The sequence below is a fragment of the Pieris napi genome, chromosome 20 (assembly GCF_905475465.1).
Source record: "Pieris napi chromosome 20, ilPieNapi1.2, whole genome shotgun sequence".
Lineage (NCBI taxonomy): Eukaryota > Metazoa > Arthropoda > Insecta > Lepidoptera > Pieridae > Pieris > Pieris napi.
The window spans coordinates 1,977,140-2,004,401 of NC_062253.1; the positions used below are offsets into that span (position 1 = coordinate 1,977,140).

At 35.0% G+C, this 27,262-nt stretch overlaps 1 protein-coding gene and 1 non-coding gene across 5 annotated transcripts; both read left to right on the forward strand.

The window, feature by feature from the left end:
- The first annotated feature begins 5,024 nt into the window (after positions 1-5,024).
- Positions 5,025-26,656, forward strand: LOC125059931 (facilitated trehalose transporter Tret1-like). Of its 4 annotated transcripts, none has more exons than XM_047664628.1 (10): positions 5,025-5,103; positions 14,406-14,479; positions 15,984-16,093; positions 17,580-17,699; positions 19,553-19,708; positions 21,877-22,044; positions 23,751-23,883; positions 24,466-24,698; positions 25,489-25,683; positions 26,410-26,656. In XM_047664628.1, exons 1-10 carry the CDS (start codon positions 5,042-5,044, stop codon positions 26,629-26,631), a joined length of 1,473 nt encoding a protein of 490 aa, XP_047520584.1. In that variant the 5' UTR covers positions 5,025-5,041; the 3' UTR covers positions 26,632-26,656. The 4 variants fall into 4 exon arrangements, with proteins under 4 accessions (XP_047520584.1, XP_047520585.1, XP_047520586.1 ...); XM_047664629.1 differs by lacking the exon at positions 5,025-5,103 and adding an exon at positions 6,906-6,926; XM_047664630.1 differs by lacking the exon at positions 5,025-5,103 and adding an exon at positions 8,075-8,195.
- On the forward strand, positions 12,970-13,088 carry LOC125060058. The gene has a single exon (XR_007118790.1). It is a non-coding gene; the product is annotated as a 5S ribosomal RNA (ribosomal RNA).
- Positions 26,657-27,262: the final 606 nt, after the last annotated feature.

Below are 27,262 nucleotides of genomic sequence, written 5' to 3' on the forward strand. Positions count from 1 at the left end.
TACATTCCTTAGAAATTAGTATTAGTTAAGTTAGTATGAGTTTTAAACAAAATTTAAGTTAGATTTATTTTGAATTTTTTAGTGGTCTATTTTTTTATGGCCCCTTTTAGGGTAAAAGCTTCCTCCATATTTTTCCATATTTTCTCTTTGTCTTGAGCAACATTCTTCCAGTTATCCCCGGCTAGTTCTTCAATGTCATCTGCCCATCTTTTCCTTTGTCGTCCTATACATCTCTTTCCAGTAGGTCCAGTCCATTTCGTTATTTCTAGTGTCCATCTTTTATCCCGCGCTCTAGCAATATGACCTGCCCATTTCCATTTAAGCCTTATACTGACCATATCAATATACAAATCATTTGTTTTAAATTATATAAAATGACTTGGCCATCGCATGGCAACACACTGAATCTCACAAGTTATTATATTAAATTAGATTGATAAACTCGCTACTTTTTTCCTCGACTTGGCGGGCGAAAACGTGCCTCCAGATTAACGCTGTAATAACAAGAGACAGCTGAGTACTTTCATTAAAATAATGCATGTTGTTCTTTAATACAATAAAACACTAAGGGGTTTAACCTTGGTGCCTAAAGGGCTACACCAAACAGAGAGAAAATAATTTTTTTTTATACCTTATACCTAATATTACATATATCTTAAATTTACGGAGGAAAACAATTACATCCCAAATTGGCAAAAATACACTTTAATCAATTATCGGGTATTTATATATTTCGTATTTCCACAGCTAACATAAATTATATAACAAAAAACAAAATCCAAAGATGGAATACGTAATATAAAAAAAAGGTTCAAATATTTACGAAAAGAGAAAATCAATATGTATGTGAGGGTGTGAATGTGGGGTGTGCTTATGATGCAGATGATTTAACTAAAATTGCATTTAGTTTTTTGCCAATATTTAATAAACTATTAATATTTAAGAAATTTCAAATAAAGATTCTGAAAGAGGAGGAAATTTTCAATAAAAAACTCCTAACTCCCGGAACTCTATCTCCATTATTTATCATTTTAATTTAACGCTGAAAATAGGTCTGCGGGTGACATTTTTAGGATTCGCGCGTGGCGTCAAAAGCGACTACGGCACATTAATTAATTTATTTAAGGTATTGAATATTTTTTTTAAATTTGAAAAAAATATGGTATGTTCTGAACACTAAACACAAAACCTAAATGCAATTTTTTTTTCAACTTTAATTGTCTATAACTTTTGCAATTTTTTATGTGCTAATACACGCTTTTAGCACATTTTTCTAGACGTCATTCCGGATCCAATGAGCTATCGCACATAATTTTAAGAGCAGTATCTCTATTTTGTTCCATTTTCAACTTGTCGACTAGACTAAAGTTTTAGGTGGCTTATTGCTTATGTTTGCATTGAATGTTCGACACTGCGAATATCATTAGATTGGTGTCCATAGTGTCAAAATAATCTAAGGCAATGTATGGATTTTCGCTTTAGGGTCCAGATAATAATTTTTTTACGAATATTTTTTGTGCAGTGCAGGCAAGTTTTAATAATTGGTACGCTCTTTTCTTGAAGGACCCTAAGTGCAATTAATTTAAGTAAGACTGCTAAAATTAGCTATCCATGACAATAGTAATCTGAGAAATGTATTTAATAACACAAATATAGCGTATTTAACTACAGAGTAATAATAAGAAAAAAATATATGGAAAAATAAATAAATTTAAAAATTGCTTTGTCTCTGTGGAAGTGTTTACCGTTGGCATTTCCTCGCTGTATTGCGATACTTATTTGTTGAACGAGGAAAGCACCAGCTCTGGGGTCACCGGTCATAAAGTTAGGAATTAGGCAATTAATCATGGCTCTCGCATATTCCAAGCATTAGAGCCCTCTTATATATTACTAGCTGACCGGGCAAACGTCGTTTTGCCATGTGTATCATTTATAAAAAAAAAATAGGGGTTGATCGTAGAGGGGTGAAAGTTAGGGGTTGTATGTATTTTTTAATGATGTATCATAGAAAAATAGAAATTAAAAATTTTGTCTAAAAAATAAAAATAAAAATTTAGGGGTGGACTACCCCTAACATTTAGGAGGATGAAAAATAAATGTTGGCCGATTCTCATAGATACCGGATAAGCACAAAAAATTTCATCAAAATCGGTCTAGCCGTTTCGGAGGAGTATGGCAACGAAAACTGTGACACGAGAATTTTATATATTAGATTATATATTATCGTTATTGGAAGTTAGCGAAACCGATTTTAATAATGAGCTGTTTATGTACGCGATTCCAAGATGTGACAGCGCCTACGGTCATTTAGAGATCGCTATCGCTGTTATTGGAAGTTACAGAGTAATGGCGCTGATACTCTTTTAATACTACTATATAAAACCCTTTTTTAGGTCTCGGCCTCAGATTTCTATATCGGTTTCATGATCATTTGTAAATCTAACAGGCAAGTAGGAGATCAGTCTTCTGTGCTTGACACATGCCGTCGTCTTTTTGGGTCTAAAGCAAGCCAGTTTCCTCACGATGTTTTCCTTTACCGTTCGAGCAAATGTTACATGCGCATAGACGACAGACAGTCCCATGTGCAGAGGCTGTTACAGAGCAGAGGAATCAGTCACCCACGTAGCCCTGGAATGCGTGGCTGTGGCTAAACAACGTTGAGAAATCCTCGGAGCAGGGTCGCTACGTGAAGCCTGCGAAGTACCCAGGAGACTTCTGGGCTTCTGGAATGAGCTAGGCTGGCTTAGTTAGCCAGGACTTTACGCACAATGAACCTAATAAGAGTCTAAGGGCGGAAATTGAGTCCACCAGCCTTTTACCTTTAAAGTCCATTTGTGCCCAGCCAGGGATCGAGCTAACGACCTCAGGGATAAGAATCGCACTCTGAAGCCACTTGACCAACGTTGCTCTTCAACCTACTATAAATATACACCAATATAAAATGTAATAAACTAAATTTATTACAAAATCGTGGCAACATTGTATGCTACGTATATAGTATATACTAATTGTATATGTTGTAGTGTCAAGACCTTAGATAACGACTTAAGGAGAATACAATTTAACAGTTACAATTACAATAAACGGCGCAAATATAAGAGTCTTTTCTCCAACTTCGATTTTTGGGGGATTTTTAGTGCAAATTAAGTTGGCACCTGGTATTACCGGTTATCCCAGAGCTGGTGCTTCCCTCGCTCAACAAATAAGTATCTCAATACAGCATGTAAATGCATTAAAGGTACACTACCACAGGGACCAAACTTTTAAAATTTGTTTTCATTTTCTTTTTATTTATTTTTTAAGGTTAAAAAATTGTAAATACTGTATATTTGATTGTTAAAAATAAATTATACTTATTTCATACTCCAATATGTGAGTACGCTAAAGATTTAATTAATTAGTGAAAATGTAGTAACACTTACAGCCTACGAAACGCGCGCGTTTTTGCCACCGCTAAGCGTATGCCATCAAAAACATTGAAAAAACCAAGTCTCTCAACGCAGTTCTATCTTAAAAAGTTGAGAGATCCATGTAAAACCAAGTCAGTTAATTCAGTCTCTATTTAAGGAACCAGACAGATACTGAGGGGAAATTTAAATGATCCTAATCCTTAGAATTGATTTGCTCCAGTACTAACAATTTCTATGACTCAAAAGTTGGTGATTTAAAAGAAATGGCGGAGAGTTTCTTGCCAGTTCTTCTTGCCCGCTCTACGCCTTTGACTTGCGAACTGGTAGTAAATGTAAATTTAGAATCAATTTAACATCTTTATGTTGACGTTTATAAGTGTACTTGGTTACCTATATGAATAAAGTTATTTTGAGTTTGAATTTCTGTCTAACCTAACCTAACAAAATCTTATAGTGACCATAATTAATTATCTTTTGTGATTAAATAATATATTGACTACGTAAAACAGAATGTATCTTACAAATAATACATATTTAATATGTCTCCTATAAGTGTCTTAGAGTTTTGATGATCGGTCAGTTTGTGTATGACAAAGTTAAGACATTTGACTAGTTAAAATTCTTAAACTCGTTCAAATTGAATGAAATTTAAAATATACCGATACAATCCCTGGTTGGCAACTAAAAATCAGGCTGATAATTTTATCCACAACGAAGTTATAGGGGGTCGTATTCTAAGTCAAAATCATTCATTCATTTAGGTAACACAATGAACACTTATGAACGTCAAAAACATTCAAATTAAATGCTAAATGCTTATAGTTTTACATTTACTGCCAGTTCTCAAAGGCGTAGAACGTACGAGAAGAACTGGCAATAAAGTCTCCGCCACTCTTTTTAATCGCCAAGTTTTTTGTTTCACACAATGTTTGTTAGGAGCTGCAACCATTACACCATGTTCCACATGACATTTTAAGTAATTAATAATAAAAACAATCAAAGCAAAGATTTGTCCTCTATCAGCAGTAGGTGAAATAAGAAATAGGAGTACGCATTAATTCTCGTGGATACAACACGCAAACGAACTCCTCCGAAACGGCTCGACCGATTTTTATGAATTTTTTAATGCATATTCAGTAAGTCTGAGAATCGGCTACTATCTATATTTTAAACCCCTAAGAAATTTATTTTTTATTTTTTGAATAAATGTTTTATTTTTTATTATGTGGCATTAAGAATTACATACAACCCTTAATTTTCACCCCTCTACGATTAACCCCTATTTTTATTATAGTAAATGGTTATTTTTATTGAATTTTTTTCCTAGAAATAATATACATGGCAAAACAACGTTTGCCGGGTCAGCTAGTTATTATATAATATTGCCTGAACTTCTTCGAGAAAAGGATGGTACGGCAGTTTTTTGCCACCGCACTCCCGTGATATACCCACGATAGACACTGGGGCCTTCGGATCGGCTTGAATTGGAGTAAAAGTACACCCTCTCCACAATAAACATTAAATAAAAATGATTTAAAATAGATGCAATTTGAAGTTTAAATATTAAAGATCTTCGTCTTAACACTTTCGCGTTATAACTAAACAAAGTATAACACGGATGGCAGTTTAAAATGGAAAGTGAACATGTACGGATCCCTCTCCTTAATAACGGCCGCAAAAGGATGTTGTATGGGTAACATAATTTGCCTTTTTTGTGGTTGGGAAAACTATTTACAGAATATTATTTACCTAATTTAACAATTTAGAGGAAATAATACTAAATTTATAAAAGGTTAAAATTCCAATATCTAGATTGGCGCGAAAACGAAACATTTTAGATTCTACATTCAAATAATATCGTTTGGAGACTAAAAAGTACTTTTTTAGAATGATAGATTCCGAATTCAAATGTTATTTTTTATTGTAAGAGAGTTTTGTTCAGGTATATATAGGAAATATTAACCTTCAAAATAAATGAAGGGCAAAATTCCATTTAAAATAATTAGATTGGCACCAAAACGCAACATTACAGATTCTAAATTCAAATACATAATATTAAATGTGGACAAATAAAAGTTTTTATTAAGGATAACAAATTCCAAATTAAAAGGTAATTGAACTGAAACTTCTTTTAGTCCATTGAAATGTTACATTTGCTGTACGTTTGTTAAAGTAAGGTAAAAATTTAGTTTTGATTGGCTTGGCATGAGAAATTACGAACCCGATCAACTTTAGAAATAGGAAATATTTTCACTTTTTTACTTATAACTTTTGAATTTATGATAAAAAGTTACATAGACCTACAATTAGGGCACAGCGATGTTCTACAAAATGTGTCTTTAAATTTTTATGTGCGATGGATAGTTTAGGAGATATAGCCAAAAACGTGTTTTTTCCACCCCTTTATCCAAGATGGCGGCCGGGGGACAAGCACGCCAACCCCACAAACTTGAGGTTAAGCTTGTATTGACCCCCCCCCCCCCCCCAACATGTTCCATAAATAAAATTGCGTCCTCAAACAAATGTTCAGTTTGGCCCTCAAATTGTAACACTTCAATGGACAAATAATCGGCGTTGGAAAAAAATTTACCGTCACATTTTTCGGTTACGCGTCACATTTTTCCGTTACGCGCCATCTTTTTCTTGTCCAACTACCACGGTTGATTCGAAGAGATTCGAAGCTATTAATAACAAAAATATATAATAACGATAACAATGATAGTAATAATTATATTACAATTATTAATGAAATACTGTACAAAATTTAATCTAATGTTTGAAAGATTATTTATTTAATAAATCGCATACACAGAGTAAAGTTGAATATTACTAGTAGTAATATGTGGCTTAAAACTTGACTCGATTTTGAAGGCAGGAATGTACTAAATTTTGAATGCTACTATAATTTAGATGTACATTTCAATAGATGGCGCTGAACGAATTTAACACGCGATATCATTTTATTCAAATGGTTTGGTATAACACATTTCAGGGAAATTTCTGATGTATCCAAATCCTATAGAACGCTCAATTTTTGGAGGTCGTTTAATTGATCATCAATCAATTACTGGCCGACAGGCGTCAGTTTTACCAAGTACCAATTAAGATGATTTTTTTATTAACATTCTTTATTCTTACTAGGATTTGAGATTTCCATTTTCCACATTTATTAAGATAAGTGATAACGATTAGTTAGTTTCAAAATTAAGCATAGCTAAGCTACTAAGCAGTGCAGTGTTGGTCTAGTGGCTTCAGCGAGCGACTCTCATACCTGAGGTCGTAGGTTCGATCCCCGGCTGTGCACCAATGGACTTTCTGTGTACGCATTTAACATTTGCTCGAACGGTGAAGGAAACCGACTTTTCTTAGTCCCAAAAAGTCGACGGCGTGTGTCAGGCACTGGAGGCTAATCACCTACTTGCATATTAGATTTTAAAATGATTATGAAACATACGAAAAGTTGTCACGACACTTTTTTCAGACAACTACAGAATACCATGAGATTCCAAAAATGAGGTGAGTGTCGAAGGGAGCGTTAGTGCGAGGCGAACTTACGGATTAACAGAATCGCACGGCTGTATATGTATGTTGGAAATAAATGTCATTTTAACAAAATATACATTATATCAATACTCAATAGCATCTATAAAGAGTTGTACACATTGATAAAACTTAAGCAAAACATATTCAATACATAAAGTAATACGGGACAATATTTTTAATAATGAAATCAGTGGCGCTACAATCTTTTTAGGTCTGGGCCTCAGATTTCTGTATCTGTTCCATCATCATTTGTCAATGAATAGGCAAGTAAGTGATCAGACCTGTCACATGGTTTCCTCACGATGTTTTCTTTCACCGTTCGAGCGAATGTTAAATGCGCACATATAAAGTCCATTGGTGCACAGCTGGAGATCGAACCTACGGCCTTAAGGATGAGAATAGCTCGCTGAAGCCACTAGTCCACCATTTCTTTATAATAATAATATTAGTACCTATATAAAAATATAACGTCATATTTTCTTGCATTGAAACATACGTGTTTTTACTAATAAATACTATACATAATACATATACTGCATCATATAGGCTGGATTATTGTCACTATAGTCGCGGCCTATTTGTCTCGAAACAATAAGTTGTTATTTCCGAGTCAAAGAATGTTGAATCCTTTTGAGAGAAGTTTTTAGAGCATGAGTTGGTAATACGATTTTGAAGTTTAAATATTGTCAAAAAGATCTATTCACTTATATTAGGATGGGATTCAAGAACTCCGCTATGTCAAATTCCAAGACTTTTTTGAGATGTCTGACTTAATTATATGATTCAGTCTAACTATTCAAAGGGGGAACGCTGCCAGTATCTTCGGAACCTTACCTAAAGGGACCCCTTTACTAATATATTTTGATGTTACTTATTATTCTTATTATTTTTGAAATTTTTAAGTTTAATAAAATTATATGAAACGAATGAAAGAAGGTTCAAATTAAGCTAACCTAACCTGACTATTTTCCCCATTCTTTTAAATCTCCTATCTACCCTCTTTTTCCTATAAAATAGTGGGTAAAAGGTGAAATTTATAGAATGACTCTGTGACATATTTTATATTGATATTTTATCTGTGACAACAACGTGATCTTTGAAGCAAGTCTAAAACAATGGCTTATGATGAAACGTCAAGAGTAAAAGTAATGTGTTGATGATACATTTTTAAATATTTATTCCTTTGGATATCGTGTAGAAGCGTTCAAGTGTATAGTGTTTAAGTGAATATTTTATTTATTTGTAAGTAATAACACTACTTATACATATTATAAACAGATTACATTGCTAAAAAATATGTGAAACATATAACATAAGTCAATTAATTACATATATTAATCTAATATATAAAATTCTCGTGTCGCGGTGTTTGTGGTTAAACTCCTCCAAAACGGCTTGACCGATTTGTGTGCATATTGGGTATAACTGAGAATCGGACAACATCTTTTTTTCATCCCCCTAAATGTTAGGGGGACTACTACCCCTAATTTTTTTTTTAATTTTTAAATAAAAAAAAATCTTTTTATGATACAGCATTAAAAAATACATACAACCCCTAATTTTCACCCCTCTACGATCAACCCCTATTTTTTATTATACATTATATACATGGCAAAACGACGTTTGCCAGGTCTGCTAGTAGTAATAGAAAAAACCAGTGGCGGTTCAAACTTTTTAGGTCTCAGATTTCTATATCTGTTTCAAGATCATTGGTCAATCTAATAGGCAAGTAGGTGATTAGCCTCCTGTACCTGACTTTTCGATTTTTTGGGTCTAAGGCAAGCCACTTTCCTCACGATATTGTCCTTCATTCGAGCGAATTTTAATTACGCACTTTTGTGTTCGAGGTACATGGAATAATTTAGATTTTGTCGCAAACGGTCTTAAATATATTAACGACGGGAAATCTATCTATTTCTAACATAATCCGTTTAATTTGTTACAACATAGTAAATATATAAGTGGGGAAAGATAGCTTTAGTCAGCAGAACTGTTTGGAGGAGGTTTTTAGCCGTGATGGGTCGATGTTAATACAACATTTTACTTTATTACTTATTGTTAATGTCCTGTGTTTCAAATTTTATAAAACAAAATAATTGTAAAAAATATTTTTAACTGTAATCTAATTTTAATTTATCGGTTAATTATTTAATTAAATCAAAAACTAGACCAACACGAGCTGTAGCGGCTTCTGCGTGACACTCATTTCTGAGGTCTTAGGTTCGAACCCCGTGCATCAATGGACTTTCTGTCAATGTGCGTTGAGCTCAATGGACGGAAATTGTGAGGAAACCTATAGGCACAGAAGGCAAGAAAAAACAAATGCTCACAAATCAGATACAAATGTATTACCTCTTTTCTTTTTTGAACCTTCGACTTAGGGTCTTTCAAGAACGTACCTATTCTTAAAAGGCCGGCAACGTACTTGCGAGTCCTCTGGCATTGAGTGTCCATAGGCGGCGGTAACACTAAATATCAGATGAGCCTCCTGATTGCCTCCTGTTCTATAAAAAAAAGATATATTATAAATTATGTCTTAGATTATTCAGCTTCTTCTGTTAGACGACTCATTGGTCTAGTGGTTTGTACCCCTGACTGCGAAGCCATGGGTCCCGGGTTCGATCCCCGGCTGAGACGAACATCGATGTGATGAGCATTTGGTGTTGTGCTTAGGTCTTGGGTGTTTAAATATGTATTTATGTCTATCTATCTATAATATGTATGTATATCCGTTGCCTAGTACCCATAACACAAGCTTCACCAGCTTAGCATGGGACTAGGTCAATTGGTGTGAATTGTCTTTAAAAAAAAAATGCGCCTACACGCATCATAGGAAGATAACAAAATACTTTTTTATAGCATAAATAAAAGCCTACGAGACTCCCAAAAAGGCCAGCCCTTGGAAGAAGACTAAATACTTGTTTTTGAAAAAATATTAATACCGCTTTGAGAGGTTATTGGTTCTCTGTTATAGTTCAACAGGTTTTTGACCCACAAAGATAACATGTAAATGGAAGTATTCACCTCAATGTTAATCTATTATAGTTTACTCAATAAAGACTATTGTTATCTAATATATCGCTTATATGCAATTAAAAAACGTGTGTGTACTTATGTAAAAAAGCGACACTGGGCAATTATTAATGATTTTAATAAGTCATATTGTATCTTTAGTTAATGAAACGCAAAAATGGCTTCATTCTAAAACGTGTTGTCTGTCACGTAATTAAATAAACTGTTCTTAAAATAGCACGAACTATTAATGTACATTTACAAATAAAATATTTAAAATAATAAAGCCACTTAAATTCCATAATATAAAACAATCAGATGGGTGTTAGTTTTGTTATACGCTTAGGCCACGTCGCCAGTGACGTCGCCAACTAGTTCATATTAAAATGTATGTTGGCTAACTCACTTGGCTACCGACTGGCGACGTCGCCAAGTAACCAGCGTAGCCAGGGTCGACCGCTCCGCATGCGGCGACTGGCGACGCTGGCTACCTGTCGAATTAGCACACTATAGCACTTTTGTTGCTTTTTCATAGTCTCTCAATTTTTTTTCTTAGTTATCCTGAAAGAAATTGTTAGTAAGGCTCCTGCTCTTCTAATTATTAATATTTTACATAATAATGATTTTAAAATTTCATTTAATCATTTAATTGAATGCATTGGCGACGCGATTTGGCGACTCAGTCTGGCGACGCAGAGACGCGAGTCGTAGCCATGGTAACGTCGCCATGATGTCCCGGTGATGAAGGGCACTTAGTTATTGTTATTTATTCGTGTCCTGCAGTATGAATCTCTTTTGGGTAAAAGCCTCCTAAACTTTCCATTTGGATCTATTCTTTGCTAAGTGCGTCTGTAATCTTAGTTTTCGCCTGATATGGTCACTATTGTGTTGTGATTCTTAGGAATTAAATATTTAACAATAAAATATTATGAACTTTGAGTGTATTATAAGTAGAGGGTAGATCGTTAATTTGGTTTTGTATAAATAGCAACGGAAGTATGTTGCGTTGTTGGCCGAACAGTTTTAAAGTGCTCTGCCGTAGGGCGCGTTCTTAGTTTATTTAATATTGTGTTCGAAAACGAGGTAAGATCGATAGTTTGTTTTTAAAACGAGTAGTATTTTGAGTTCTTGGCCGAATAGTTTTACAGTGCTTGCTTGCCGTTGGGTGCGTTCTTAGTATATTGTGTTCGAATAATATATAGGTATATTGATAATTTGTTTTATTAAAATAGCGTGGGAACGTTGCGTTGTATTTAGTATGCTCAAAAAAGAGGGTACATTAATAATTTGGTTTAATTTAAAAGCGAGGGTAGTACGTTGCGATGTTGGGCGAATAGTTTTAAGGTGCTCGGCCGTAGATCGCGTTCTTGATTGTAATAAAAATTTAATCAGTTTATGTTTTAACTCAGCTGTCGCTGTCAAATTTTGTTTTCAAGTGAATCTGTAGCAAATGATTACTAAAAATACCATAGAATTTCTAGTGGTCTATGTGAAGTGAAGTTCATTACAATAAAGTCTAATATCTAAAAGGTATTAAATGTAGAAGTAATAATTATTTTACATTTAAACTATCAAGGCAGTAATAATTTGAAAGTGGGGTCAAAACGACTGTGCATTACTGCGTATTAAAAAAATAAGTAACTTAAAACTAATCTTATTTACTAAAGAGATTAATTTTTAATTACATTAAGGGGAACTTTTGTTCTTGTGCTATTTAAAAAAATTAAGTAGGTATTATATTTTAATGATATGATTTTAACGATAAACCATTAAAGTATTTACTAATTAATAATAAATTCTGAAATTAGTTAATTATACGTAAATGAACAAAAAATCATTACCATTTCATATTGTTATCGGGAAGTGATGATTACTTTTATTAATGTTACTGTACAAGCTCACTTAAAGATAAGAAAATACTAACTAATTTTAACTAAATCGGTGTAAAAATATTTAATATTTAATGAACTAGGGTTTCCCGAACATTATTTGTTCTGGATAATTATAGAAGAGCAGTGTTGGCCTACTGGCTTCAGCGTGCGACCTTCATCTCTGAGGTTTTAGGTTCGATCTCCGGCTGTGCACCTATACTTTCTTTTGATTTACCATTCACTCGAACGGTGAAAGAAAACATCGTGAGGAAACCGGCTTGCCTTACACCCAAAAAAGTCGACGGCGTGTGTCAGGCACAGAAGGGTGATCAGCTTGTATATTAGATTGACGAATGATGAAACAGATACAGAAATTACAGAAGTATAATGAGGAAAATTCAATAAATAAATGAATTTGTTATAATTTTTTAATACCTGTGTCTTTCATCATCATAGAACATAAGGATTTAGCCTAACTTAAGACTAAGTTTGACCTAATTCACTCAAAAGGATTTTTAACATAAGAAAGTGTCCAATAACACTACTTACAGTCTCTATTAAGGGGAAGACACTTTGTTCTTGTGTTCTATTTTTTCACTCACTGTTTAGCACTTAAGACTAACATGCGCTAACACTAATTCATTCGTACAAATGGTTTTGTCCTTTTCAGTCTTCTTTCTAGGGTCGTGGTGTCAAGGAGTTGAATAGCCTCGACATTCACGTGATGGTGGAGCCTATGTTCGTGGGCCTCAGGAGTTTTTGGAACGAAGTTCCTTATCGCGCGTTGTGAAAGCTACACGGAATAAATTCTTACGAAAAGTTGTCACGACACTTTTTTGCTATTTGCTATTGTAATACACCGGTTCTCGTCCGATCACCGAAGTTAAGCAACGTCGGGCGAGGTCAGTAGGTACTTGGATGGGTGACCGCCTGACAACACCTCGTGATGTTGGCTTTTTTTTGTAGGGATAAGAAATGAAAATTATTTTTGGAATCACTTAACTAAATTAGACTTGTTGGAACGAAGTTATCGAGCGTTGCGAAAGGGGGCTAGACGGAATAAATTAAGACCAAAAGTTGTAACGACACTTTTTGCTATAGTTGTTATATTTTACATTTTCGATTTAGCTATCGCCAACGTCCATACCACGTTGAATACACCGGTTATCGTCCGATCACCGAAGTTAAGCAACGTCGGCCGAGGTCAGTACTTGGATGGGTGACCGCCTGGGAACACCTCGTGATGTTGGCTTTTTTTTTCGTCGTAAGATTGGTGTCGAGAAAATCTATCATACTGTTATGATACCAATTAACATATAAATTAATCGAAAGGAATTTCGTTCCATCCGGGTGTCCCTTGACACCTCTAAAGTTTTTTATTATTGTATCTGTACATTAAGATCCCTATGGATGTCGTTATTGCGAATGTACCATTGGCATTGACTATTCCCCTGAGCACTTTGTTCTGGAATCGTTGTATTATTTGGATGTGGCTATTACTGGTACAGCCCCACAGCAATAAGTACATACAAATTTGCTACACTGTGAGCGGAATAAATTCTCTTAGGAATTTTAAATGCGTGAAATTTTACCTTAATAAATTTGCATATATATTAACTTACCTTCACTATTTAAAATAGTATTATGCCTATAACAATACTAAGATAATGTTAATGCTTTCGTAACATACAAACACATTAATTACATTTTATTTACATTATACATATTTAATGGAAAAAACAATTACCGTTTCAGAATTCCGCGGTTAAAATTTGTATACCTGCCTGTTATATTACATTATTTTTTATCTGCTAAGATGCCAGAGCCTAGATTCGAAACCTTTTTTGGGCCACCTTAGCGTGGCCATAGACGGACCGCATGTTGCAGTCGATACCGACTGCTCTAAGCGGTCGCCGCACGGTGATCTGCAGTTTCCATACTAAATTCATATCCGTGATACACGGACCGCACGACCAGTTTCGGAGCAGTCGCTCTGCGGTCGAGTTTCGCCGTGCGGTCGACTGCTTAGAGCATCACCTGCATCATGAGCATACCCCACACGCACTCACGTACACTAGACAGCAAATATTTCCCGGCTACAAATAGTTTTTATTGGAAAATTCTTGATTCTAGCATTTTTCTTTACTTATTAATTATGTTTCCGTTAAAACCTTTCCTGAACTTCCACAAATATTTCTAGATCATAATTAGCCAAATCGGTCCAGCCATTCTCGAGTTATAGCGAGACAAACGAATGCCATCCAAAACTTGTATAAAAACCAAGTAACAATTTCTTATGTTTAAAAAGACAGCAAATATTTCCTAGCTAAGAACAGTGTTATTGAAAAATTCTTGATTCTAGTATTTTTCTTTACCTATTTATCTTTCTCACCGTTTAACCCTTCCCTGAACTTCCACAATTATTTCGGGATAGCGGGACCAACGAACCACCATTCTGTTATGAAGTCGTACGGAACCTTATGAGTATTGTATTACTCGCCATTAACTAATTTTACAGTGAAACTAATTAATTTTACATTACATTTGTTAACGCGAGAACATGTTATAGGTACTCCAGCATGTCGAAGTGGAAGTTATATACTCCGGGCAGTATTATTAATCAAATCATCTGCGCATTACTAAGTGAGTATTTTTATTGCTATATTTCAGGGGTTTGATAGATAATGTTTAATATATGCTCATTAAAATGTCAATTATTTTAAAATTACTTTCGACAGAAAAACAAAATTAATATGAATTCAATTTTACATACGAGTGTGTATGGGTAAAAATAAAAAAAATTATGTGAAATAATTTCTGTAACTGTTTTATGATCATTTGTCAATATAATAGGCAAGTGAGTGATCAGCCTCCTCTGCCGACACGCCGTCTACGTTTTGGGTCTAAGAGCGCAGTTACGATGCGGTAACGGTGCGGTGCGGGGCCGGAGTGGTGCCGCAACGTCATCCTACTTACAAATTACTATACCATGTCACACGACGCGTTGGCGTCGCACCGCAAGCGCGCCGGCGTTGTGACCTGCAAAACGAGGCGGGGGCGTATTGCCACACCGCAACTCCCGTATGGCAACATATTGCTCGAAGTAAATGCCGCATCGTGTGGCCGCGCTCTAAGGCAAGCCGGTTTCCTCACGATGTTTTCCTTAAAGCGAATATTAAATGCGCATGTTGAAATAAAGTCGGGGATCGAACCTACAACTTCAGGGATGAGAGTCGCTGAAGCCTCTAGGTCAACACTGTTACATTATTTATGTAACTAAAATATCTGGATCCATGCTTATATTATATCATCTTAATATATATAAATAACGTGTCACGTTGTTTGTCCGCAACGCAACGCAACGTTTTGATCCAACTTAAAAGGTAGGATAGCTTACATCTCAATTTATACCCGCAATATTATTTTATTGCAAAATATTTGTTTATTATTTGATAGTCACAATTCTAACAGATGGCGCTGTGTTGAAAGTACCAACGTTTCACATAAGCTACAATTTAATGGCATAACCACCAATAAAGCATGGTGGTCCCCATGACTGGTGTTCTCCTACCGCTTCCCTTGAATAGTTTGCTACTATGTAATATAACAAAAACCTTAGCCACAGCAACGCTTGGCCGGTCTGCTAGTATTATATAAAAGATAAAGCTCGAAAATAATCACGCGATAAAATATTAAAAGAACGTTATCAAATTTTTACCTAGCGATAGTAGAAACCTTTTATTAACGCCCGTACCAAGTCTAAAGCTACAGGGTGTCGTTACTATCATGATATGTAAAAAATTGTATATTTTATCTATTTACAAATTACTGCGATTCTGTAACTCACTTTTATAACTCACACAGCGGTTTTCACAGCGGCGGTCGCGCTCAAATCAGTCGTAAAGCAGTCATTTTACGATTTGGCATTCTGATAAACAATTACAAACAACTACAAACTCCCTCCTTATCATATATAAAACCGCTGTGTGAGTTGTAAAAGTGAGTTACAGAATCGCAAGGCTGTACGTTCATTATCATAGTCATTAACTCGAATTTGTTTTATATTATCTTTGTTATTTGTTTTTGGACTTAATTTATTTGTTTCAGGGATTTTCCTTAAATAAATATTTTTTGTTTTGATTTTCAGTATGTTTTCCTGTATTCAGCTATGGCACCTGTATTGGATGGATGTCTCCAATGACACTACTTTTACAATCAAAAAACTCACCTAAAGGCGTTCCTCTGACTGATATAGAGGTATTAAAAAAAATTATACTGAACATAATATACAATTGCAGATTTAGAGCCTTTTTGAAGTTATACTTCTTTAGGCGCGTTATGAAAAGTTGATGAGAGTGAAATTTTACGATGCGCGCGCACCGTGACACAAAATTAACAGAATGAAGTTGCCCACGGAGTATGCTACGGCATTGGATATAATTTAAAAACATTATTCGAATAATAATAGAATTTATGTTACACTTAATGTAAGAGAATAATAATAAATATTTATTTATTTAATTTTTCAAATGTAAACTGAACTTTATTGACTATAATGACTCCTCTTCCAGTCTTTGATTATTTAATTGTAATTAATTATTTGCATGCAATCAAAAACTATTTTTATTAATGCCAAAGAAGTATAACTTCTTACGCGCGTACATAAGTACACGCACCCTTTTTTATATATATAAAAGTTATTATTATTATTATTAGTTATTATTAGTTATTTCGACTATGTATTTGCTTGTTGTTTCCACGAGAATGTAAGTGTGTGCTCCTATTTCACCATGCCTCCTGCTGATAGAGGATAAATCTTTGTTTTAATTTATTTTATTATTATTTATTACTCAAGATGTCATGTGGAACATGGTGTAATGGTTGCAGCTCCTTACAAACGTTGTGTAAAACAAATAACTTGGTGATTAAAAAGAGTGGCAGAGAGTTTATTGCCAGTTCTTCTCTTCCATTCTACGCCCTTGATTTGAGAACTGGCAGTAATTAATGTAAAATTAGAAGCATTTAATATATTATATACATCTTTTTTGACGTTTATAAGTGTACATTTTGTTACCCATATGAATAAATGATTTTTGACTTTGACTTTTGGTAACAACTGGCTTTAATTGTTTAAAACCTAAGCTTATCACTAAAATTACATTAGGGGGGTTGCGACGCTATATTAACAAAAAACTAACTTGACTTATTGAAGAGTTCGTTAATCTAAGTGACACTTATGTTATTGGACATTATCGGAAACGAGAATGTTAAAATACAATTTATTTGTTTAATAATAACTAATCATATTGGCTTCAAGTGTGCGATATTGTTAACGCTTTTAATTATTAACTAAAATATTTGTAACTTAACTAATGTTATGTCTATATTTGAGTATAAAATGTCTTTACTGAGACATCATGAAACATTACGATCTAGTCTAACTTAACACTAATAAGTAATTTTAGTCTAACTGATTAAATCACATAATAAAGTGTCCAATAACACGACTTACAGTCTCTAAAAAGTGAAGACATTTTTTGTGTTCAATTTTTTTTATATTACACCAAATTCCAAATATTTGGTATATTGCTAGAATGTACAAAATGAAAATTGGAGTACAAAAAGTTGTTATCATATTACAGCCGTGAAGGTTCGCAGTCAATATTTTTATGGCATTAAAACTATTTAGTTCCACATTACATAGTAGCAAGTATTACAGTGTTAAATTAGATTTTTTTTTAAGATATCATGGATGGCTTCTTTACCATATTTAACATGTATTCCTGCAACATACCTAATGTCATATATGGGAGATACATTGGGAAGGAAATCTACACTTCTGTTCATGTCTGCTGTTAATTTTGTAAGTGATACCTAGCTTATTTATTTACACATTACCTTATACAAAAACATACATATAAAAAAGCAAGTTACATAAATTATTACGCAATGGGCGGCCTTATCGCTAACAAGCGATTTCTTGCAGGCAACCCTAATATGGAACAATAAAAAAAGAAACAGAGGGTAAAGTCCAAGAAGTGCATAAATAATAATTGACAAAAACTCAAACTCAAAATAACATAACACTACTATATTAACAAATTTTTTTTATGTAATAGGAGGCAAACGGGCAAGAGGTTCACCTGATGTTAAGTGATACCGCCGCCCATGGACACTCACAATGACAGAAGGTTCACAAGTGCGTTGCCGGCCTTTATCTTTTATAATTTGTACTACAAATATCTAACCCTCGAATTGCGTTTATTATGTAATAGAATTACTGGTAACAGTTGAAAAAATATTCAATGAAACATGACTACGTTGGGTTTTACCTCTGGGTTTGACCTTTCAAAGGTCGTTACTTGACCGATCAGCTGTTTTTAAATTTTGTAATAGGCCGCTAACTCACAGCGACGTCGCTGGCTACGCAGGCATGGCTACCCTTGGCTACATTCGGTAGCCAAATGAAGTTGCCAGCAGCTACTATCTATCTGTAAATTACGGAATGTCGGAATAATATGATATTGCGTATCCCACAAACATGCACTATTTGGTCCATTCTGTATCAAAACTCATTTCTTTTTCTAAAAACGCACGCACATGTTGTCTTGGCAGCCGGTTGGACACCGAGTGAGTAAGACAGCCTGCTCGCCTCGTATTCGTTAGTTTGGTGACGTCATCAGCGTGCCACGTATCTGGACTGCACAAAGGGAACCGTTGGTTAACTGCCATACATTTCAATACAAATTGTTTGGATACGTAGCCAGTGACGTCGCCATGTCATACCGGTGGGTTAGCGGCCTATGTGTTCTTTTACTGGGTTTAGAGTAGTGATAAGCTTTGTTACATGTTTTATCTTGTGTTACATAGCTCGATCTATATAAATACATTTGTTCTTATCAGCGTGGGTACATATTACATTGTAATCTGTTATTATTTAATTTAAAAATAGTAGACGTAACATTGAATTAATTTATAACCTTCCATTAAGATTAGATAACATGGAAAATGTTCCATTATCAATAAATTAAGTAAAAGTTAATAAAACTCATAATTATTTGAGTTATGAGTTAGTTAATAAATAACTTTTAGTTAAAAATCGTATCTTATGTTTTAAATCCTTTTTTTTTTAAACCGAGAGAGATTAGACCAGTGTTTCCCAACGTGGGGCCCACGCCCCACATGGGGCAATTTGATTGTTTATTTTAGAAAATTTATTAAAATTATGAAGAATTAGAATTTAAGTACATATTTCATTATATGTTTTACTTATCGTTAACAATTTTCTAGTAGTTTCTTCTTAACAAGGAAAAATATGTTCGGTATTATTTATGTTTCTTTCATTATATGTTTATTATGGAACATGTATCACTTATTTAACGTTATTAAACGTTATATTTTTAAATTAAAATTTTGATAATGACCTATAGAGATAGCGGTAACTGTAGCGGTATCTTCTTAATTGGAAATAATTGCCCGAACTATTTGAAAATAATGCCTGTTTGTAAATTAATGGCTCAATGGCTTCTGATAGTGTCATCAGAAGCCATTGAATCAAAACACGCTAAATAAATTTGTACGGGGATCATTCAAGAGTCACTGTCACAAATTTATACAATTATACATGTCATCTAGTTAATCTTATACAGGAAGAAAAAATATAGAGCAAGAGAAGAAAAGATAATTTATTTTCACTCGTCTTGAATCTTATTTCAGACAATCTGGACATTAAAAATCTGTTCAATGAATATCTGGGTATTCATTGTTGCCCGTATACTGGTTGGAATCACCATGGCTGGTGCCTGCGTCACTTGCCCCACTTATATTAAAGAGATAAGTGAAGATCGTATACGAGGAGCTTTGGGATGCTGGGTGAGTGATAATATTAATGAGAATTATAATAATAAAAAAAAATTGTGCGTGTACTAGGTGTACACACGTAAGAAGTAAAACTTCTTTATGATCTTATTTTTCGAAAAATGATCTACTATATGCAACTTTACAGAAATTCGTTAAATTAGATAAAGTTTGACTAAAGGCTTTTATTATCATAGACATGAATACAAATATTTCATTTTACCTTATTACTACGAAGATTATTATAGAATTTCATTAATTGTAATAGAATTATTACTATCATTGAAAAACGTGACGATTTGCTACAAAATTTCTCCCATACGTCGATAAAGAAGTTTGACTTCAAAAAGCAACATGGCGCGTAACCGAAAAATGTGACGCGTAACGAAAAAATGTTACACTAAATTTTTTTCCAACCCCGATAAAGAAGTTTCACTTCAATAATAACAAAAATAAAGCCCGTTTAATTTCCAAATCATGACAAATAAAATATCTATGAGCTTAGATTTTTTATATTTTGTACATTATTTTTATCTGGTTATCATATACCTTCAGTACCGTCGATCGGAACCCCTTCACGGGTAAAGGCCTCCTCTTTCTTTCTCCATTCACTTCTATTTCTTCTTTCCACCTTTTTTTGGGGCGCCCTCTTCTCCATCTTCCTCTTGGATACAGTTATCTTTAAGGTCCACCTTTCATCTGTGCATCTTGGGTCAATCAGATAATTTGCTATCTGTTTCATGATCTTTCCTGATTTGGAAGTAACGAAGAGACACCATCGACTATTAGGTAAGGTTAGGTTTCCTCTTGATGCTGTTCCGTACGAGAGAGTATTGATAGAGCAGTCCATTTGTAAAGCCGTGATTTGAACACACGACCTGGGTCTACTCCTGGACGTTGCCCAACACTGCTTTTACGTGTTTAAACTTAGTTTATTAGTAATCATATCAATCAAATATACAGTATATACAATTTTCTGATTCTACATAGTATCTTATAATAAAAATTAATAAAAACCTACCTTTAACGCTGGCAGCTTTCCTCGCTGTATTGCGATACTAATGTAAATACGAAAGCACCAGCTCTGGTCACTGGTACTATCAAATTCAAATTCAAAAATCATTTAATCATGTAGGTAACACATTGTACACTTATGACTTGTCAGTAAAGAAATACATATCAATGCTTCTAATTTTACATTTAGTGCCAGTTCTCAAATCAAGGGCGTAGAACGGAAGAGAAGAACTGGCAATAAACTCTCCGCCACTCTTTTTAATCGCCATGTTTTTTTTTTGTTTTTTTTTCTCTGGTTCCAGTTCCAGTTCTCAAATCAAGGGCGTAGAACGGAAGAGAAGAACTGGCAATAAACTCTCCGCCACTCTTTTTAATCGCCATGTTTTTTTTTTTCTCTGGCGCTGACTTAAGTATTTAATTAGCGCCTGTACATTTGAACCCCACGGCCCAAGAGTCTTAACTCCAAAGGAAACAAAATTATGGAGGAAAGACTCTTAAATTTGAGCTGTTTATTATTTACCGCCTGTCCTGCCGCCGCCCAGCTTTTTTGCTTGTCCGAGGGAGGTGAGACAGGGCTAACGTGTCAAGTAGCATCCCATACCAAAGCCTATACCATCTTCTAAGGATCAACGACATTCCATCCGGCCGCTTGCCATCTCTATTTCTTCTTATTCTCTAGCGAAAGATGAGACTGAGATTCCGGTCTTATAATCTATATATATAAAAATGAAACCCGTATTCCGTTGTCACGACATAACATGAAAACGGCTTGACCGATTTGTCTGATTCTTTTTTTATAATATTTCTTGAAGTACGAGGATGGTTCTTACGGAGAGAAAAATTAAAAAAAATGAGTGAAAAAGTCTAAAAACAACACTTTTCTATATTCCCATACAAAATATTCGTATATACTTAAAAGTCAATTTGAACTTTAATACCATATCATAAAGTTCAAGTGTTAGTGGAGGGGTTCCGAGAAGGTAAATTTTAATTTTTTGACATAGTGTATTTGTTGTCTTATCAACTTTCTTTTTTTTATCTTACTATCTAGACCGGTGTCCCGAATAGCAAAATAAGTATAAAAAAATAAAGAATCGACTGTTAGGCGGTACGATTTTCGCCAGGCCAGCTAGTATTCTAATAAAATAACAAACTAATTTTTTTTTCAGGGTGCATTATTCACGGCTGTCGGGTCTCTCTTTTCCTACATCATAGGAGACTATCTAAGCTATCATCAGATCCTTTATGTATTGGTGGCATTTCCCATGATTCACTTCATTGTGTTTCTCTTTATGCCCGATTCGCCGTCTTATCTCGTCAAGGAAGCAAAGCTAGAGGTATACCTAAAGCTCGATTACATTTAGGGGGCGTCCATAAATTACGTGAGGTGTTTAAGGGGGGGAGGGGGTCGAGTCAAATCTCATTTAATCTCACGTTGGAGAGAGGGGGGGTCTCGGCAAATATCACGCAATTTTTTTTCTGATTGAAAAAAAAAATTAAGTAAACGGTTGACCCTAAAGGCTATCTCTTCAACTTCCCACTAACTCCATACCTAATCGCTCAACATTTCACTTACTTTGTTTTTGAGCTCTTCGAGCTCAATAGTACGAAGTCTGTGTTATTTTGAGTTCTCCGAGCTCAAAAAGATAGCTTCTTACGCGTTTACGTAAGAAACCGACATTTTGAAAAATCTCACGTGAGATTGGGGGTTGGGGGAGGGGGTTGAATAAAATCTCACGACATCTCACCAGGGGGGGAGGGAGGCACAGAAAATTAAAAAAAACACCTCACGTAATTTATGTACGCCCCCTTACTGACATAACGTCACTGTAGAATGATAACCTCGTATGTCACAAAACCATTTCTTTAATGAGTCCTTTTACCATCCAAAACTATGGACAAAAACACAAAAATATTTCAACGAACAATGACGAAATTAAACATTTTTCGTTTCATGTAAATTTTGGTTCTCTGGATATACGAGGTTATCACCGACTAAGTGGAACAGTGACAAAATATTTTTGTTGCTTTGAGATTTTTTTAATCAATAACTATAAATAAATAAATAAAAAATCATGTAATCACATAGGTAACATAATGTACACTTATGACCTGTCAGTAGAGAAATACATATTAATGCTTCTAATTTTACATTTACGGCCAGTTCTCAAATCAAGGGCGTAGAACGGGAGAGAAGAACTGGCAATAAACTCTCCGACACTTTTTTTAATCGCCATTTTTTTGTTTTACAAATTGTTCGTAAGGAGCTGCAACCATTACACCATGTCCCATGTGACAATTTAAGTAATTAATTATATATAATAATATAAATTAAAAACAAAGATTTGTCCTCTATCAGCAGAAGGCATGGTGAAATAGGCACTTACATTCTCGTGGGAACAACACGCAAACACATAGTCGAAATATGTACGACCAGTCACCACAAGCAGCACCCGTTCATGAGCATGACGCATGGCCAGCCATATATAAGAGGACTAGTGGATGCAACAGATGTTGTACACACTTCTTCATACAAAAAAATCATTCTCGACTCCACTTGTTCACAAAAAATTTCATCAAAATCTGTCCAGCTGTTTTGAGAGTTTAATTACGAATACGTGCACAGAAGATTTATATATGTACCAGCGGTTTATTTGCTGTATAGATAAATAACCTAGATTTCGATTGCAGCGCCATCTGTCGGTGGTTTAAGTAGCATTTTTTTGAAATGTTCTTAGTTAAGGATCAGAGTGATCTTCGCTTTACTGCAATAACTCGCTTGTAGAATAATCTTAAGTAGAATAGAGTGCTCCTCTAGGCTGGTGCTGTATCTGTAATTTAAAACATATAGAATACCATACTTTGTTAAAAAACCACGTTTTGATATTAACTCCAGAACTTCCGCGATAGAATTTTTTAATGTAAAATCAACCAATTTGCGCTACCCGCATTGCCCATTCGGAGTCCCTGCCAACTTTGGCTTGCTCTTACCTCTTGGAAGGGTATATATCTATCTCTTATACCCAAACTGCGTTTCTTGTAGGAAGCAGTAAAAGCACTAGCGTGGCTACGATGCAAGGACGGTTCGGATCCCTCAATACAAATGGAACTAGAACGTCTCATGAAGGAACAGAAAGAAGATTATGAGAATAAAGAATTTATGTTAAAATCTATTGGTTAGTATGAATAGTTTCTACTTATAACACGATATTACGCGATTTATATATTTACAACACAGTTATTCCCCCATATACGGCGGGGTTTTACACGTTATATATAGATACCGGCAAACATCTCGAACATTAAACAAGGGAGTGGAGGAAAGTTTGCGCAGCGCAGGACACAAACTTCAACTGATTTACCAATCACGCAATTGACACGTCACTCTCCCGCCGCCGCGCACCGCCGCCGGCCGCCCATTGATACCTAAATCGCTTATATAGACAAGGACATTTGTTCAAGATGTTTGCCGGTATCTGTATCTGTACTGTGACATTTATTATGATTTGTACGCAAATATTTTGTTCGTCGTTTCGTAATAGTTTTCTTAAACCCCCCCCTTAAACGAGAATTAAAGGTCATACAAGTGCGTAATTACTGTACTACTACAACGCTCTTCCTATAACGCGGAACAAATCTACCGTGTTAAAGAAAGGATTATTGTACATTCATAAAGCAAAATATTAGTCTAGTTATTCATTACGAGTCCTTTTTTTGGCCCTTTTGTTTATAATTTGATAACCAATATACATTTTTAGTGACCGACAAAACTCTCTTCAAGGCGTTTCTCATAGCCTTGGTAGCAGCAGTTTCTAGAGAGCTCTGTGGTGCGGTGCCAATCCAAAACTTCGCAGGAGACATCTTCCACCTGGCTTCAGAGGACAACTCGTCCTTTGCTCTAAGCCCGAACAAGCAAGCCATGATGTTGGGAGTCGTACAGCTGGCTGGATCTTTGTTAGCATCTAATGTTGTTGAGAAATGTGGTAGAAAGGTACATTTAAATTTAACTGTTAACATGTAGTTGTCGGCCAAACAAAATTGTTTCAAAATGTTATTAATTTTCATTACTTTTCTTAAAACTTATTAAAGTTTAGGACCTTATCGAACTTTCGCTGAATTTCATGGACTATTCAAAATTTCCAATCAAAAAAAAGTATTGTCTTTTACTGACATAACTTTCACACATTTGATAATAAAACAATTTTTACCGGATTGAAGTTATGTATTTACAATTATTTTTCATAATTATAAATTTAACCGACGTTAATCGTGCTTTACAGCGTGCGTGGTCACGGTGACTGAAGACAAAAGGTGTTGAATGTCAAAAAGTATCACAGCTGTAGAAAAAGTTGTATTATCTGTATTTGTTTCCCGGAGTTGGTATCGACCAAACGATGGAGGGTTTTGGCAGAAATGGCTCACGGTGTCCTCTATTTTCGCGGATTGTTTATCTTGAGATTTTAATTTGGATATTATTCGATCCCAGGTGTTTGACAATTTTAGGCCGTCTTCTCTATTGAAATTGGGGTGTATTTTGATTTCAATGGCTTCGCGTACCAATCTTGGGAAGAATCTTTTTTCTTTCGCAAGTACTTTCGGTTGGTCAAAGCATATGTAGTGATTAGGCCTATGTGTATATTAGTATGTGTTCACATGCTGCTGATTTTGTGACGCGAAACGTCGGTTAAATTTAAAATTATGAAAAATAATTGTAAATACATAACTTCAAAATTGTTTTATTATGAAACAAACCATGTTATAGCTACTTTATTTAATTTCAGTGGTTAATGGCAATCACATGCCTGGTATCAGGACTGAGTATGTGCGTGCTTGCGTCTTGGTTCCTGATCAGAGATTACAACATTATCACCACCGCCTGGATACCAGTAATCACTCTGTGCCTGTGCATATTCTGTGATGCAGCTGGATTGATGCCAATAACCATAGTTCTAACAGGAGAAATATTCTCATTTAAGGTTGGTTATTTCATTTGACTAAACAGTTGCTTCAGCAACTCTCATCCCTGAGGTCGGAGGTTCGATTCACGGCTTCACCATTGGGCTTTCTTACTATGCATTTAATACGAACGGTAAAGGAAAACATCGTGGGGAAACAGCCTCCTGTGCCTGACACTCGCCGTCGATTTTTGATGTTATACTTCTTTAGGCGCGTAATGAAAAATTGATGAGAGTGAAATTTTACGATGCGCGCGCACCGTTACACAAAATTATCAGTATGAAGTTGCCCACGGAAGATGCTACGGCATTGGACATGATTTAAAAACAACATTCGAATAATAATAGAATTTATGTTACACTTAATGTAAGAGAATAATTATAAATATTTATTTAATTTTTCAAATATAAACTGAACTTTATTGACTATAATGACTCCTTTTCCAGCCTATGATTGTTTAATTGTAACTAATTATTTGCATGCAATCAAAAACTATTTTTAATAATGCCAAAGAAGTATAACTTCTTACGCGCGTACATAAGTACACGCACCCTTTTTTGGCTCACCGTTCGAGCGAATGTTAAACGCGCACATATAGACAGAAAGTACATTGGTGCACAGCCGTGGAACCTACGAGCTCAGGGATGGGAGTCGCACGCTGAAGCCACTTACCAAAACTACTCTTATCTACACAAAACTTATCTACTTCAGAATAAATACTATATATATATATATATCTATTTTAGTACCGAGGAACAGTCCTAGCAACAACCATGGCGATCGCATCAGTAGCAGACTTCTTCCAGCTTTTGTTCTTCAAGCCTCTCGCAAATTCTATTGGCGTGTTTTACGCGTTCTACTTTTTTGGTGCCATGTGCCTTTTGACCGTAGTTTACGTGGTCCTCAAGCTGCCGGAAACAAAGAATAGATCATTAGAAGAGATCTATGAAGAATTGAAAAAAGCGTAATTTATGCTTATTGGACTCTATTACAAAGACATGTATTGGACATGTCTATATAACCAAAGGACAAAGTCAGTGCATCTGAATTTCACTATACTATGTGCGTTGTAGCATGGTGAGGGCGACAGTTTCTTTTATCTTATAGAACAGGGGGCAAACGGGCAGGATGCTCACCTGATGTTTAGTGATACCGCCGCCCATCGACACTCTCAATGCCAGAGGGCTCACGGGTGCGTTGCCGGCCTTTCAAGAATTGGTACGCTCTATTCTTGAAGGACCCTAAATCGAATTGGTTTGGAAATACTTCATTGGGCAGCTGGTTCCACAAAGTGGTGGTGACCGGCAAAAACTTGAAAAACGCTCAGTTGTGGAACGGCGCGCGGCGGACGTCGAGGTGATACGGATGGAATTTCGTATTCTACCTCGACCTCCGATGATGAAACTCTGCAGCAGGTATTAATCCGAACAGCTGCTTAATTTTTCTTTCAATTTGACGAGATTTGACTTTGATTTGTAGACTAGAGCATTCTGGCTGGTATAAATTTAAGTTACTACGGTTTAAATGATTTCATATACATATTACGAATGTGGTACAGCTGAGATATTAAGTCATAATCGCAGCAACGTTCATGAGTGA